Genomic DNA, 15,999 nt, shown 5'->3' on the forward strand with positions numbered 1-15,999 from the left:
CAACTGAGAAATGTTTAGAATTGGCACACTAGAAATGTTCGGTAATAACTTCAATTATTATTAAGACATTAACTTTTTTCAGCTTTCTTATTTTTCCTGAGCTTTCATTATAAAAATGTTATTCCTTGCTTTACCTTCCTCTTCTCATTCTCAATCCAGTTTTATCTTTATCTTTAAAAGGAAGAGTGGCTTGAAATCTGCATGTAACATAACTGATATTCTCTCATTTAAAAATTTTTCTGATATTCTTGTTGTAAAGGTATGGTGCAGAATACTAGAATATTATAGATGTGACATTCTTGATTATTCATTGGGAGACATAATGAGGTCTAAGAGAGAAAATATATACATTATCAAGTGGGTGCTCAGAAATGTTAAATCCCAGCCAGGCTTGGGAGGTTGTGGCAGGAAGATTCCAAGTTAAGAGTCCATCCTGGGCAGCTCCATTATTAAGGGGCGGGGAAGGGCTTGGGTTCAATTCCTAGCAGGGGCGGGAGGGGGGGACACACCAAAAACCCACCACCACCAACATAAAAAATAAAAGATCATTTTTACCAATGAGGACACTTAGACCCAGAAAGAGCCAAGCAATTATTCAAAAAGTGGGTAGGCACACCTATAGTCCAGCATTTGAAAGGCTGAGATAGGAATATTGCTGCAAGTTCCAGCCCAGCCTGTGCTACACAGCAAATTCAAGGCCAGCCTGCACTACCTAGCTAGATAGCTAGGCCCTGTCTCAAGAAACAAAACAAAACAAAAACAACAATAACAACAACAAAAGTGGGAGGAGGAGGTTGGTAGGTTTATTAATTGTGGCTCCTTTAGTTATAGGGCTTAATGGCCCACCCAACAAATCCAAAAGGATCACCGAAGTATTTGGCATAATGAAGAGCCTAGGTAGACCTAAATGATACAAATATTTCAGTAAACTATGATAATTTCGCTGCCTTTTTCTAAAACGTTATTGTATCTGATAAAGAAACATTTAAAATAAAATAAATATTGCCAGTCGCTTTAGTCACACAATCTCATCTCTCGGAAATGATCATTGATTTATAGGCCGTGGCTTTTTCTTGACTGAGCATTGATAATCTTTTAATAATCAAAAGAGCACTCGGCTGTAACTCACTAGTCTAGAATTTAGTAATTTTTAAGACATTTCTAGATAAACCTTAACCAATATCGGCATTAAGTGGGGATAAATATTTATTGCAATAATTATGCTTTAGAAAAAAATATTTGTTAAGGATTTGGGTATCATCCAAACTATGATTCGGTAGCGTTTTGAAATCTACACTGGGCTCTGGAAACCTGGTAGAGAACTACCTGGTTTGGCGAACAAGAATTCAAAAAGAGGAGGGGCTTGGAGGAGGTGACTCCCAACATCCGAGCGCGAGAATACGCTTCGGCGCATGCGCACCTTTTGGTGGGTACTTTCCATTTCCCAAAAGGGGGTGGCCAGTGTGAAGTAGGGTACGGTGTTTGAATTTCTGTCTTCAAGCAAAAACGAAGGTACGAACAGCTCCATCAAAAACGGGAAAAAGTTATCCTTGAAGTCCAATATTAGGACCCTTTGCCTACACAACTAAAGCAAAAGGTAATTTATTAAATTTCTCCCCTCCCTTGGGACACTGGTGGTCTAGTCCATTTCACAGACTTTCGCTCCTTTGCAGCAGGTCGGAGATCGAAGGATTGAGCCAATTGCGGCTGAAACGACTTTGGAAGGAAGAAGGGGGTGAGGGAGCATCCCTTTGAGTTCTGCCTCTTCTTTTCGAGGAGGTGGTGAGGAAGGGGTACCTACGATATACTGCCCTCTTAAACCAGCGGATCATACACCTCCGTGTAAACTGCCGGGAGGGCGGCGGGAAAACGGCAAGACGGCTGTAGGGAACGGGAAGGAGCCAGGAAGCCGCGCAGGAGGGCGCGCGCGCGCGTAGGTGGCGGCGGCAGTGGCAGCTTTGCGGCAAGCTCAGGACGAGCTTGCTTGACGGCGGTGTGGCGGAGGCCCCGCCCGAGGCGGCAGGAACCTGGAGGGAGGCGGAGGAATATGTCCGAGAGGGAAGTGTCGACAGCGCCGGCGGGAACAGACATGCCTGCGGCCAAGAAGCAGAAGCTGAGTAGCGATGAGAACAGCAACCCGGACCTCTCTGGAGATGAGAATGTGAGTACAGCCCTAGCAGTCACCGGACTGGAGTGGAGTTTTAAGTTCTTTTAAAACTAGGCGCGGGGGCGGGCGGGCGGCAGTGGGGGAGGGAGAGGTGTCACCCTGTACTGAGGAAAACGCGGGCGTGCGGGAGAAAACCGAACTTGTCCCCGTGGAGATTTTGAGCTGCGACTTGGCGCAGGAGAGTGGTTTAAGTGGTTGCGGGGTCTAAGAGATCTGCTCTGAGATCTTTTTTGCACATGATGGAGTGTATGGGCCTTTGGGGGGAGATTGCGGATCTGAGATTCAAGTAGTTTAAAAGGCACGATAGAAAAATTTCTAAGAAAATTAGAAATAGGGAGCAGAGTCTGTTTCTGTTTAAGGACTTTTAAAGGAGTTTGGGGATTGTGTCATTCTTCCATCCCTGTAGAATCTTAAGGCTGGGAGGTATAGCTCTTCAGCTTAAAAGTTTGGGTGACTTTATTAAAAGGGGTTTGTGTCTGCTCCTGTCCTGTCCGTGGAGATGGGATGTGCCTGGGTGGCTGTTTGTCAGTAGAAGGAGGTGAATTGAGAAGATCGTCTCCTGACTTGGAGGGGGGGAACCACTTTTGATTGAGGAATGGGAGAGGGCCATTTCTCTTTTGAAAGTTTTTAAAATAAAGGCGAACGACCTGGAAGCCGTTAGATAACGGTGGTGAAGGCATATGTATTTAGGTGAGGGTTAAATGGAATGTGATGATTAAATTATGTACAGTATAACAAAGTACTTAGAGGAGTACCTGCCCCACACTACTGCATAAATGATAATTATTTATTAAAATTATTATGTGTTTTGTGATCACACAGCACTTCTGGCCCCTTCACATCCTTAATAGGCAAAAATATATCGAAAGGGTCAAACTTATTTAGAATGAGGAAAAATTCAGGGGACAAAAAAAGTAAAAGTTACTGTCATTATTATCTTGGTGTGCTCCTGGGACACCTGGGGAGTCTTTCCAGATGTTTTAAACGTACAAAGTATATTTAGTTATATTTAACAAGGTTACAAAGTTCATTGTGAAGTTGTAATATATGTTTTTAAGATTTTTTTTTTTAGGACTGGGGTTATAGCTCAGTGGAGAGATCTTGTACCATGTGGGAGGCCTTGGGTTAGATCCCTAGCACCTCAAGGAAAAAAAAAATCACAAATTTAAAATGTACAAATATATGTATTTCTTTAGCACATTAAGTAAAAAGATCTGGCAATGGGTTTGACAGTAGTGATGGGCTAATTTTTCAAGATGAACAGCAACTAACTATGGTACAGGTTGGCATTCCTAATTTGAAATTCCAGAAATCTCAAAACTTTTGGAGTATCACGTTGGCATTCAATGTTTTGGGTTTTGAAGCATTTCAGATTTCAGCTTTTTTGGATGAAGGATGCTCAACTGGTAAAGTATATACAAATAGTCCAAAATTCAAAAAATGCCAGAATCTGAAACACTTCTTTTTTCAAGCATTTTGAGTAAAAGATAATATGATATAATTTGTGATTTCCATTGACCCCAAAAAATCATAATTATACTAACATTGGCATGTATGTCACCTTCACTATAATAGAAATGCTAATTTTCATTTAAAAATGATGAAAATTAAGGTGAAATTTTCTTTTTCCCTCTTTTACTTTACATACCCTCCAAATTCCATCCAAGGCCTAACCTAAGATATAGGTTAGGGAAAGGAGTACAGAACATTGGATAAAAGTAAGTTCAGGAAAAAATGAGGGCAGTGGTTTTATTCTTAAGGTATCTGAATAATAATAAAAGGGCATAAGCAGGTGGGGAAAGAATGCTTTTTAGTTGGATAAGATAACCTCAGCAGTTGCTACTGTTAAAGTGAGTCAAAGATTTGAAGACTATACTTTAAATTTATTGTATAATTTGCCATTTTATCAGACTTTTAAAGATCATATACCTTCCAGAAGTTGTTAGCTTCTGGACGAGTATTTATGGTTGTGGTTAGTAAGATGGGGAGGAGGGGTTCAATCTGGATGTTTGTTTTTTAAGTTACTGTGGCAAGATTAAGGAACAAATTACTTTCTGAGTCTTCCTTGTTGGACAAATGAGGCTAGTAGTGCCTTCTGGACTTCTGGAGAAGGTAGGGTGGAAGTCGTCCTGGACCCATATTAGACACTCAGCAGGTAGTTTATTTTAAAGATAAATGAAAGCATTTTGATGGTATTACATTTCCATTTGATTCCGTCTTGATTTGCCTTTGGAAAAGATAGGTAAATTAAGTGGTCAGAAGTAAAATAGGCAAGGTGCCCAGCTACTGACAGCATTTTAAGTGGCCTTTTGATTGCCTGCTCAGTGTTTAGTCAGCGTAAAGAAGCTGGTGTATAAATGTTGAAGAGTTTTTTTTTCTTTTCCTTTTTAATTTCATATCTCCCTACTGTTAAGGGAATTTTTCAGGAAAAAAAAAGGTAATCAAACATTCTTTAAAATTTTATTCTTTTGAAGAAACTAGATGAATGTTATAACCAGTTAACCAGAAAAGTCAAAACAGTACAAATTATATTAAACAAAAAGAATGTAAAGAATTACAAATGGAGAAAAACTTTTTTCCACTGAAAGAAAATTATCTTTGAACTTTTATGGAGACAATTTGAATGTCTATTTATGTATAATTTAAAAAGAGTTGTATGATACTTTAAAGAAAGTAAAGAGGGCTGTAATCTGTTAACCAGCAAGCATGCATAGTTTTTTATTGATACATTGAATTGTTTTCTACACTAGATTTTAACTATGTAAATATAACCAGCAGGTGGGGAGAAACAAAAACTGATGTCAACCTGGGAATGCAACTGTAGAATTTTCCATTTCCATAAAGATGAATTACAATTATACTAAATTACACTTTTAAGTATTTGAATGCTTATTTTGTGCTACCAATCTACTTCATTCCCTTTTTTATGTTAAATAAGCAGTATGTTCTCGAATAGGGTATTTTTCACTATTTCACAAAGACATTTCATTTTGGAGCCATTTGAAATTTGAAAACCGTGAAGGACTGTTTGATATATAGTCTTAAGTGAATTAATGTGATTTTATATATCTTTTGACACTTCACTTAATTTTTAACTTTCTGTAATATATAAAACCAGCTTTGGGAAGCTCTAATTTAGAAATAGACCTTAAAGGCACGGTTTCCTACCCTGTGTGCTAACAGATGTTAATAAGCACTTCATGGGGGGTCGTTCCTTTGGAAGGAATTTGGGAGCCCAGTGCCCTGAGGTTACAGCTTTATATAAATCTTTTTATTTAAAAGAAGACGTTGGAATCTTTAATCAAAGGAGGTAGTGAAATCTTCTAATATTGAAAGGCTGGTAATATGTATTCTTGGATTGGAGGTAAGAAATGTTAGAAAAATTTTTAAGGTTTCCTGCTGTCATTTGTATATTTAGAAGAATTTTACTTTATGAAGAGTATCTACCAATGTAAGAATAATATTTCTTTAGAACTGTGAGGCAAATTTCATTTACAAATAGCAAAAAATGTAGAGGACTTTAAAAAAATTAAATGGTTGGTTATAAATAAGCAGAATCTGACTAACATTTTTTAAATTTACATGTAAAGTAGGAAGGATTAATGCTCCTGCCTCAAATGGCCACCTGTCTTCATCCTCCAAACTGAGTATCATTCAAATAAATTACAAAGACATATAGGTCAGTAAGATTTATTAGTCACAAATTTTGGGATTGTATCCCGGAAACCCTTACCAGTAAGAAAATAGGTTTCAACATTTCCTTATCAACAGTGCTTTCTGGGAAGATCTGTTAGGATTAAAAGATAATTATACATTAAAGTAGGTGGCACAGGCCAGTGTCTTAAGGCAGTGTTATGCTTTCTATTATCATATTTTGTTTTCATTCTTTTCTGAAATACAAAATATCTACAAAAATTCTAATGTGTAGCTGTATTAATTTTTTATCCATATTTGAAGGCAAGAAAAAGTAGATATTTTCATTTTTGGTACATCTTTGGGTCAGTCAGCATCTTTCCAGTACAAAGTCCTTTGCTGTTAAATGCAGTATTGCTGTTTCATGCAATTTTTTCTAATTTACTGCTTATAGGATGATGCTGTCAGTATAGAAAGTGGGACAAACACTGAACGCCCTGATACCCCTACAAATACTCCAAATGCACCTGGAAGGAAAAGTTGGGGAAAGGGGAAATGGAAATCGAAGAAGTGCAAATATTCTTTTAAATGTGTAAACAGTCTCAAGGTATGTACAGAAAGATTCTTTGGGCTGAGTATTAAGCTTCAGAATTACTTCTTAGTGGCATACATTTTCAAGATACTGTCATGTTTTAAATATTTTAAAGTTACAGTGTTTTCGAGATTTGGTTTGTTTTTGTTTGTTTCTGTTCTTGATAGTTTAAACTGCATATTTCTATTCCACGTTTTGTTTTTTGGGTTTTTTTGTTATTTTAATGTGTAATACTGAGCATTGAAAGCTGGCTTTGTTTTATTGTTTCTTGATTTAAATAAAAGATTTGTGAAAAGTTACTCCATGTCTTGGAGAAACTTAAAAACATGAGCCACTCTGACACCAGTTATTGAAAAGAGCTGATTGGGACCCATTAACTGAGAAGTCATTATAAATTGAAGTGGGCTGGGCATAGTGGCGCACACCTGTAATCCCAGCACTCGGGAGGCTGAGGCAGGAGGATCACTGTGAGTGCGAGACCAGCCTGGGCTACAAAGTGAGTTCCAGGTCAGTCTCAACTACATAGTGAGACCCTGTCTCGAAAAACAAAAAACAAAAAACAAAAACAAACAAAAAAAATTGAAGTGTATGTCTTAGTTTGTACAATTAAAATTTTTTTTTTTGCCGGGCGTGGTGGCGCATGCCTGTAATCCCAGCACTCGGGAGGCTGAGGCAGGAGGATCGCTGTGAGTTCGAGACCAGCCTGGGCTACATAGAGAGTTTCAGGTCAGTCTCAACTACATAGTGAGACCCTGTCTCAAAAAAAAAAAAATTTTTTTTAACCTTTGTGCTTCATTGTTTTAAAAGAAAAAGATAGGAAATTTTAAACATTTTAAAATATTATTTGAGGAAAAGAGAATTAGTTATTTAAATTATTGCATCCTCAGTAGCATTTTCACTTTATAAAAAGGATTATTAATTTTTTGTTTGTTTTTGTATTTTGAGACAGGGTCTTGCTATGAAGCTCAGACTGGCTTAGAACCCCCAGTGATCCTCCTGCCTCAGCCTCCTAAGTGTTGGAATCACAGGCGTGTACCACATGCCTCCCTCACGATGTTTATTTTAGATGTTTTCTTTTATATGTTCATTTTCTGCTTTTAAAAATTTGGGTTTATTTTTCCTGAGGAAAAAAATACACATTATCTCATACATATGTAAGCTAAAACTTTTACTAACTATTTAGTGTACCTTTTTAAGTTATGTTCAGGAAACACAAGAAGCTTTGGCTGGCTGGGTGTGTAGCTTAGTGGTAGAGCACTAATATGGTATTGCCTAATATGTGCAAGGCCCTAGGTTCAATCCCCAGCACTGCCAAAAAAAAAAAAAAAAAAAAAGCAGCAGTTGTGACTACATGGCATTTTCTTGTCTAGGTAGCAAAAATTAAGTGTGCACTGTTTAAATTATCTCTTCTAAAAGGAGTCTTATTATAAATGAGACTAAAGCTATCTTATTATAAATGTTTCATTAATAATTTAATAGTTTTAGATGCTCTATCTGGAAGATGTTTTAACTGCCATTTAAATATTTCAAAAGCTGAAACCTGTGGCTTTTCAGATGATAAGAAAATGAAAGCTGTTCAACTTTAAAAAAGAAAACAGGGCCTTAAAGTGAACCTAAAAGTTAGTGTTAAGTGCCAGGAGGTTGCTAGTAAAGTACTAAAGCTGAAAAATACCTCTCGCTTTCTCCGTTTGTGTCTAGGAAGGTATAGTCCATTCCTTCCAAAGTTCAGTTACTCTGTTGTTCAGTTACTCCTATTCATTATAAAACTTATCAGATTATTTTTCCTTGAAGACTCAAATTCAAGATTAATTATAGTTATCTCTATAGGAAATAGAAAGAGCAGTGACTTGAATAGAGTCTAATATGGTTCACTTTACAAGGGAGAAATTAAACTTAAAAGTGATACAGCCAAAGAAGCTATATTACCACTTTAAGGCTGTTTGCTAGATTTCTATTCCAGATTGTAGTGTCTGGATCTACCAAAATAACCCAATTTATTATGATTTAGAATATGGTAGGGTTTAAGAAAATAAAAAGCAGTATCAAAGTGTTTTCATAGGTAAGTAGTTATAAAACTTATCAGACAGAGTATTTTAATATGTGAAAACTGATCTAGTAGATCTTTTTTAGTTTTATTGTCAAAAGTAAGCTTGTGTATAGAAGATAATAGATTAAATTTTGGAGAAAGATGGGTTAAGGTTGGTTTAAGAAAGTGTTTGATTTTTAAGATATTAAATTTTCTTATTTCCTGAATATTTTTTAGGAAGATCATAACCAACCATTGTTTGGCGTTCAATTTAACTGGCACAGTAAAGAAGGAGATCCATTAGTATTTGCAACTGTAGGAAGCAACAGAGTGAGTAATAAGGGGTCTACTTGGCATTTGGTTTAATTGTTAGATATGTTGATAGGATACTGAAATGGAATGATTTTGAAGGAAATTTTGTATAGCTATGTGATCCTTTTGTATAAAAGGGAAGCTTTCAAGAAATTGTCAAGTTAAAACCTACTGTTCATGAAATAGGTTTTATATTTTTCTTCATACTTAGCGTAGTAGAGAGAATTTCTTTTTTAAAAGTGATTTTTATTCATCACTCTAGGATAAGAAATCTGTGATTTTTAAAAAGGTAATTACAAATTTACAAATTTTTGAAAAGGTTTATTAATGACTTTACAAATTAGAACATAAATCCAGTGGATTTAAAAAATAGTTTTGGAAGTGTTTTAATTATTCACAATAAACATTTTGAGTTTGATTTTTAAGGAAGCTGAAAGTACTATATCTTCAACTGAGAGAAGTGGATCAAAAGAACTGTTCTGGACATTTTAACATAAATGACTAGTTTTTACTTAAACAAGGGGTGGGTGGATTACAAAGATTTATTTATTTCTTATTCTGAATAAATGGAGAACAAGAGGATTCCCTTATGCTTTCCAGGGAGGATGGATAGAGCTGAACTATATTAATGTATTCAGAGAAAGAAATATAGAAAAAATAGATTAATTGGATATAGTTTGTCAACAAAAGTCACTTCCTCCACTCTCATCTCAAAAGGGAAAAAGGTGAATCTGAGAAATGTTCTGTTACTTAGTTAAGTAAATTAAATTTTATGCTTCTTTTGTTATTGTGCTAAAAAAATTCTTAGGTAAAAGATCATGGTTTTTAATATACCACTGGTTTCTTATATTTTTTTGTTTCCTCATGTTTTTCTTTTGTTTCAGTTAAAATTAACTTGGTAACAGGAGTTGCTAGTTCATTATTTTTCAAATGTCAGCATTTTCCTAAGCTGCTGCTGCTGCTTCTTCTTTTTTTTTTTTTTTTTTTTTTTTTTTTTTTCCTTTTCTAGTAGTTTAATAATTATAGAAACACATACTATCAATTCTGGGCTAAATCCTTCCTTTATGTGTTTTCTAAAATGTAAAATTTGGCTTTAGGTAGTTTTTTCCCGGGGCACTCCTTTAAGGAATTTTAATTATATTTAAGCGCTGGTGTATTTACTACTTGACAGAATTGAAATTCTAAATATTTGAAAATTAACCACAGAAGTTTGTTGGCTGTTTTTTCTTTCTCTGACACCTTGTCTCGCTATGTAGTTCGGGCTGGCCTTGATCTGTCTAGCCCTGCTGGCCTCTCCTCCTGCCTCAGCCTCTCAAGTGCTGGGATCACATGGTGTGCTACACTGTCCAGCCCAACCATTCGATAATAGCTTTTCTTGGTTTTCAGTCAAACTGTATGTTGTGTGACGTGTAGCTTAGTTCCCAAATTCTTTGAAAATAATAGTTCATAGGAAAAGTGATGTAGTTTCAAGAAAAAATTGAGGTTATTCTTTCCTAGCTGGCAGGTTAGCCCATTAATTACATTTAAATCCACTTTTTAAACATTAAACCTAATGGTTCACCACCATGGCCATAATAGCACTAGAATTGGTACAGTTTGTCCCTCTATATCCTTAGTGGTGCTGTTTTCTAAGCCCTCTAAGAAAAAAACTGTGTTATTTAAAATGACATTGAAGGTGTTAAGTAGTTGGAATTATAAAGTCTTACTTGTGCAGAATTATCTTGTAAGAAATAACCTAGCTAGCCATATAAACATATTTTTCAGAATATTAATGTGCAGGATATTTTACAAATAGTGATGGATAATATACCAGATATTTATAGCATTCTAATATGCTCTTGTTACATTTTAACAGGGTTTTGTTAATAACAGCTACAAGAACAATGGAAAATTGTATATAATGTGTATATTTTTAATTTTAGAGTATGTAATAAATGAAAAAGCCACCATACATGAAAAAGTTACTATTTGATCAACTGTGTCCAAGAAAAAAAAAATTCATTGTTAGGGAAATGGCAGACTTTTTTTTTTTTAGACTTTTTAAATGTTATTAATGATTTGTAGCTATCTAAAGACTATTTATAGCTGATATAAAAGATTATAAAAATTGTATGTATGGGGTATCAGGTGATATTTATATATATATATATATTATATATGTATATACACTCATACAGTATAATATTTAAATTAAGGTAAATATATCTGTCTCCTCAAATATCTATCATTTCTTTATGGTGCCAGATTCTTTTGTTAAGAATTTCTTTAAAAAATTATAAACTACAATTACTTCAGGGTTTTTACTTTTACTTGCTTTGAAAATTTGGAGCAGTTATATGGATAAAATATACATTTAAATAATTTTAAGTAGAAAGGGAATACTTAATATACTCTGGATATTGTGTAAAATGTGTTAGATTTTATAATGGCTTCTGTGAATTTGTGAGCTTAAAGGAGCTAAAAGCACCAGATTCTGGTGTATACTTAAGATATATAGTAATTGTGACTAGAATGTTTAAAAGTCAGAGTGGGTTTCTGTACTTGAGATGAAATTCACTGTATTTTTGTTTTTATTAGGTTACCTTATATGAATGTCATTCACAAGGAGAAATAAGGTTATTGCAGTCTTACGTGGATGCTGATGTATCCTTTCCTGGGTTTTTAATATCTTTGGTCAAAGATGTTTACTTGCATGAAGTGTACCAAGACTTTTCTAAATTAATTTCCCAAGGTTACGGCCCTTCCTGAACTATATAGCACTGTTCCTTCAATATCACTCACCCAAGGGAATTTTTGTATCTGGTTTTCCTGATCCTTAGAAATCTTTGAGGTGGATGTGGTAGGTAGTGCAAATGGCTGAAAATAGGAGCATTAGAAATCCAATAATAGAAAATGTTAGTGGAGACCACTTAAAAATGTCTGTTTCTTTGATCTTGCCTAGAATTTTATAATGTAGTTTTAATGATGAACTTGGGGGTGATCAGAGCTGTGTCTGGCATTCATTCCAAATATTTAATCAATAAAATCTCGATGGAAAATAAGTGTGCAATTTAGCGAATAAAAATTGCATAATGTGCTTTACAAAGAAAAGGAAAAATTGCAAAATGTGAGTTATGAAGAAAAGGAAAAAAAAAAAGTGTGAAAGCCAGAATAATAAAAGGGGGGCAATAAGATGTTTCTTTTGGATTCATTTGAAAAACTTAGCAAACAAGACTAGGTAAGGACATTCAGTCTTCTAGATGATATGTAAAGGAGTGCACTGTTGCCATATTAGGAAGATCTCACACATTAAGAAAAAGGGAGAAAATGGAATTGTTATTTACTTTTGTTTACAAATTGATAGCAAAGTTGAGCTTCAAGGCTGGCCACTTGCTTTTATAATTTAATTGTAACAACCTTGCCCACTTGTTTACATATTGTCTGTGGCTGTTTTGGCACTATTAAGTAGTTTACCAAATAGTAACACTTTTGAAAAGCAAATTATTTCTTAACTGTGGCATTTCTTAGGCAGATGAAAATTTTTATACTTGTGCATGGACCTATGATAGCAATACAAGTCATCCTTTGCTGGCTGTAGCTGGATCTAGAGGAATAATAAGGATAATTAATCCCATAACAATGCAGTGTATAAAGGTGGGTTTTCTGGTTAAATTGTAGAGCTCCTTTTGAATACATACCCGTGAAAACCATGTTGAATTTAAAACTAATGGAATCAGTGACTGTACAATTTCTGATTGGATTTGTATCCTATTACTTTCTTTTTAGACAGGTCTTTTGAGGCATTTATGACATTTGGATAATATAAATTAAGGAACAGGTGGGAAAATATTAATATTTGTAGTGTTTTCTTTTTAAATCATTTCTTTCCTTGCTTTGCTTTGAGAGGCTTTAAATGAACAACAGCTCTTCCAAGACACCCAAGCTGGGAGTTGTAGATTCATGGGCATCTTGTAGTGATCTATAAGGTAAAACTTAGGCTAGGATGTTGATAGGAAGATGGATTTTACAGATCACTTTAATTAGCTCTTTTTAAACTGGGGGGCACATTAGAATCACCTGAGAATGTTTTAAATGCTACTTTTGAGTCTCACTAGTCTAAGTCCATTCAGATTGTCTACGGGTGGAACTTGAGCATTTTTTTCTTCAGGTTCTTGGGCAATTTTAATATGCAGCTAAGGTTAAAAACCACTTTAAATGAAACTATTTTTTCATTCCCTTCATATATGTGGAAGACAATTTATTAATTTTTGAGATATGAAACTTGAAATGTTTCAATTTTTGTAGCACTATGTTGGCCATGGAAATGCTATCAATGAGTTGAAATTCCACCCGAGAGATCCTAATCTTCTCCTGTCAGTAAGTAAAGGTAAGAGAAGCAGATGGTTCTTTAGTCCTATTTGGGGGTGAGTATAATTGTTTTAGAGTCAAATAGTGTTCTAAAAGGGAAAAACATCAAAAATTTTAAAAATTCTAATAGTATATTTTAATAGAAAAATCATGTCTCCCAAACCAACAGTTCAAGAAAGGAACCATGGAAATATTTGTCTGTTAACAGACATTAGTAAAATAATTGGTGTGACAACAAAGTACATGTTACCTTTCTCATTTACCATATTGTTAAAAAGTTTTAAAACATAGTTTTATTAACCATTTTATTAGTTACCGTAGCTTTGTCAATCATGTAGTAAGAAATACTGCATGTGAAAATCCTTATTACTTTTCTGTTTTAACAAAGCTTTTGTTTTATTAAAAAAAAAAAAATCCCTGTAGAATTCTTTAAAATTCTGTTTTCCAGCATAAACTCTTTGAAATATTTACCATGAAGAGAAAGGATTGCATTGCTCTTTGTGCCTGTATTGCCATTATTAGTTTATTCTGGATTTAGACCCCTTAATTATTATTAATCATTTTTGAGCTTTCTGAAATGATTTACTCGGCTCTTGTTTCTGCATTTTTTTTTTCCTCCGCATTCTGTTCTCAATTGCCTTTTGTACTCTTTCGTTCTAGTCAAGTTCTCTTCTTAGTTGTGTCAGATTTATAACCTTTCCTAGAACCTTTTCAGATTAAAGAATGTCTTCAAATTTGAACTCTTGGAGGGCTGTGTGTATATGTCTCATATTTACACTGAAGAAAAACAAAAACATGTATACACAAAAACTTGTGCATGATTGACATCAAGGAATCATTTTTACAACAATGTTTATTTTCATTGTCCACATAATGTACTTTGCCTCCTGCTATTATTTATGTAATATGTTAATGTTCATTTACAGTATGAATATTGCTACATTTCAAGTTCTACATGATACTTCTCTTGCTGTACATTGTTTATTAACATTTAATAGAGAAGACTAGGACTGAGGGGGTATAGCTCAGTGGAAGTGGTAGAGTGGATGCTTGGGTTGCCTTGAATTCACAAGGCCCTGGGTTCACTGCCCATGGCCTCAAAAAGAAAGCAGAACAGGATTGTTCAAATTACAGCTATACACCCATGCGCACGTGCACACACACACACACACACACACACACACACCTTTGTGCTGCACTGGTGAACTATATCCCAGCAAAGGAGGACTATTAAACTATAGAATTGTGTCCACAGTATAGGTAAGTTTTGATCATATGCTTGGCTTTCTGTAGGAATCTTATAAATCTGCTTAGTTCCCTTGCATTTGTTAATGTGAGTGTGGTGAAGGTAAAAGCTAGTGTCTTTCTGTGGCATAATATAAGATTATACCAGGTTCTTAAATATTTTCTTATCTCAGAAGTGTCCTATCAGATTAGGTTATTTAGTATATGTGCTACTGAAATTAGTATTAATTAGGGTATTATTTAGAGAAAATTATTTGAAGTAAAGAAGTATAGAATATTTTAAGGTCAAGCCAGGTATGGTGCACAACTGTAATGTCAGAATTCGGGAGGCTGAAGCAGAAGGATCGCTGCGTATTCAAGGCCAACCTGAACTGTATAGTGAGACCCTGTCTCAAAAAAAAATTTTTAAGGTCACGTAAATATTTCTTCATTTTACAAACTATACAAATATTTTAAGTGGCTATCTAATATGGATTTTATTCTTAGTCTTTACTGTGTATAACAAGTGTAAACTTTCATTGTTATTTAAGGAGGTACTGAAAGTTTATAGAAAAGTGAATGTTAAAAGTTCATCTTCATTTTTTTTTGTGTGTTTATGCTAGATCATGCCTTACGATTATGGAATATCCAAACGGACACTCTGGTGGCAATATTTGGAGGTGTAGAAGGGCACAGAGATGAAGTTCTAAGTGCTGTAAGTTACAGGACAGTAACTTTCAGGTTTATTTATATATGAAAATTTATGGAACTCTTTCCTGAATAGAAAACATGTTTGTTTTATACAGGCTACTAGACAATCATTTCATTTTTGACACACAAGATTTTGTACTTACAGGTAAAGGAATGGAGCCAGTAAAGACTCTTTTTTGTTTTTTGTTCTTTAAGAATTACCTAGAGCCAGTGTGGTGGTGCAGTTCTGTAATGGCTAGCAAATGGGAGGCTGAGGCAGGAGGATTGGTCTGAATTCAAGGCCAGCCTGGGCTTCATAATGAGTTCAAGGACAGTTCGAGCTACATAGTGAAAGCCTGTCTCAAAAAGGCAAAATAAAAAAGAAGTACCTATACTTTATCTAGCCCAGTACCTGGATTCCTGGATTCCCACAGAAAAATACCATGAACTTATTCCTTTCCTTTTAGTCTAAAACCCTAAAATCACTATTTTTCTTTCTTTCTGTTTCTCAGTTACTAAAGGAAAAAAATTTATACTAGTTAGCCATTAAGGAACATTTTCATTTTTTTGAAGTCAGTGTAAGTTACCCACTTGTAGGATATATTTTATTGTGCTTATACTGAGTTTTATGTAATCTTTTTTCTTTTCTTTGGCATACTATTATACAAGGCCCAATAGTTGATTGTTTTTAAAGATAAGTAAATAATTATCTTTATGTTAATGTATTATGACTCATTTAACTTGTTTTTAGTCAAGTTTTAGTGTTTCACAGTATTTTACAGTATTTATGTCCCATTGATTTTAGTAATTGTATACAGTACATTCTTTGTTTCTTTTCTGTTAAACTATTTAAAGGGGCATCATATTTTTAGACCATAGCATTTTTATTTATTCATTTGTTTATTTTTCTCATTGGTACATTTTATCTCTCTACCTATGTATTTATTTTTTGCCACACCAGGGATCAAACTCAGGACCTTGTCCTTGCGAGGCAGGCATGGGGCCACT

General features: G+C 34.7%; 1 protein-coding gene across 1 annotated transcript in view; it reads left to right on the plus strand.

The window, feature by feature from the left end:
• The first annotated feature begins 1,937 nt into the window (after positions 1-1,937).
• Positions 1,938-15,999, plus strand: part of Eed (embryonic ectoderm development) — a 29,803-nt gene continuing 15,741 nt past the window's right edge. Inside the window, exons 1-7 of the mRNA XM_010633732.3 lie at positions 1,938-2,161; positions 6,255-6,407; positions 8,656-8,748; positions 11,308-11,373; positions 12,238-12,363; positions 13,015-13,096; positions 14,925-15,016. Coding sequence (XP_010632034.1) covers positions 2,048-2,161; positions 6,255-6,407; positions 8,656-8,748; positions 11,308-11,373; positions 12,238-12,363; positions 13,015-13,096; positions 14,925-15,016 — 726 coding nt within the window. The 5' untranslated portion in view covers positions 1,938-2,047. The remainder of the gene's footprint in view (positions 2,162-6,254; positions 6,408-8,655; positions 8,749-11,307; positions 11,374-12,237; positions 12,364-13,014; positions 13,097-14,924; positions 15,017-15,999) is intronic.

Source organism: Fukomys damarensis, unplaced genomic scaffold (assembly GCF_012274545.1).
Source record: "Fukomys damarensis isolate Sample0158 unplaced genomic scaffold, DMR_v1.0_HiC HiC_scaffold_16, whole genome shotgun sequence".
NCBI lineage: Eukaryota > Metazoa > Chordata > Mammalia > Rodentia > Bathyergidae > Fukomys > Fukomys damarensis.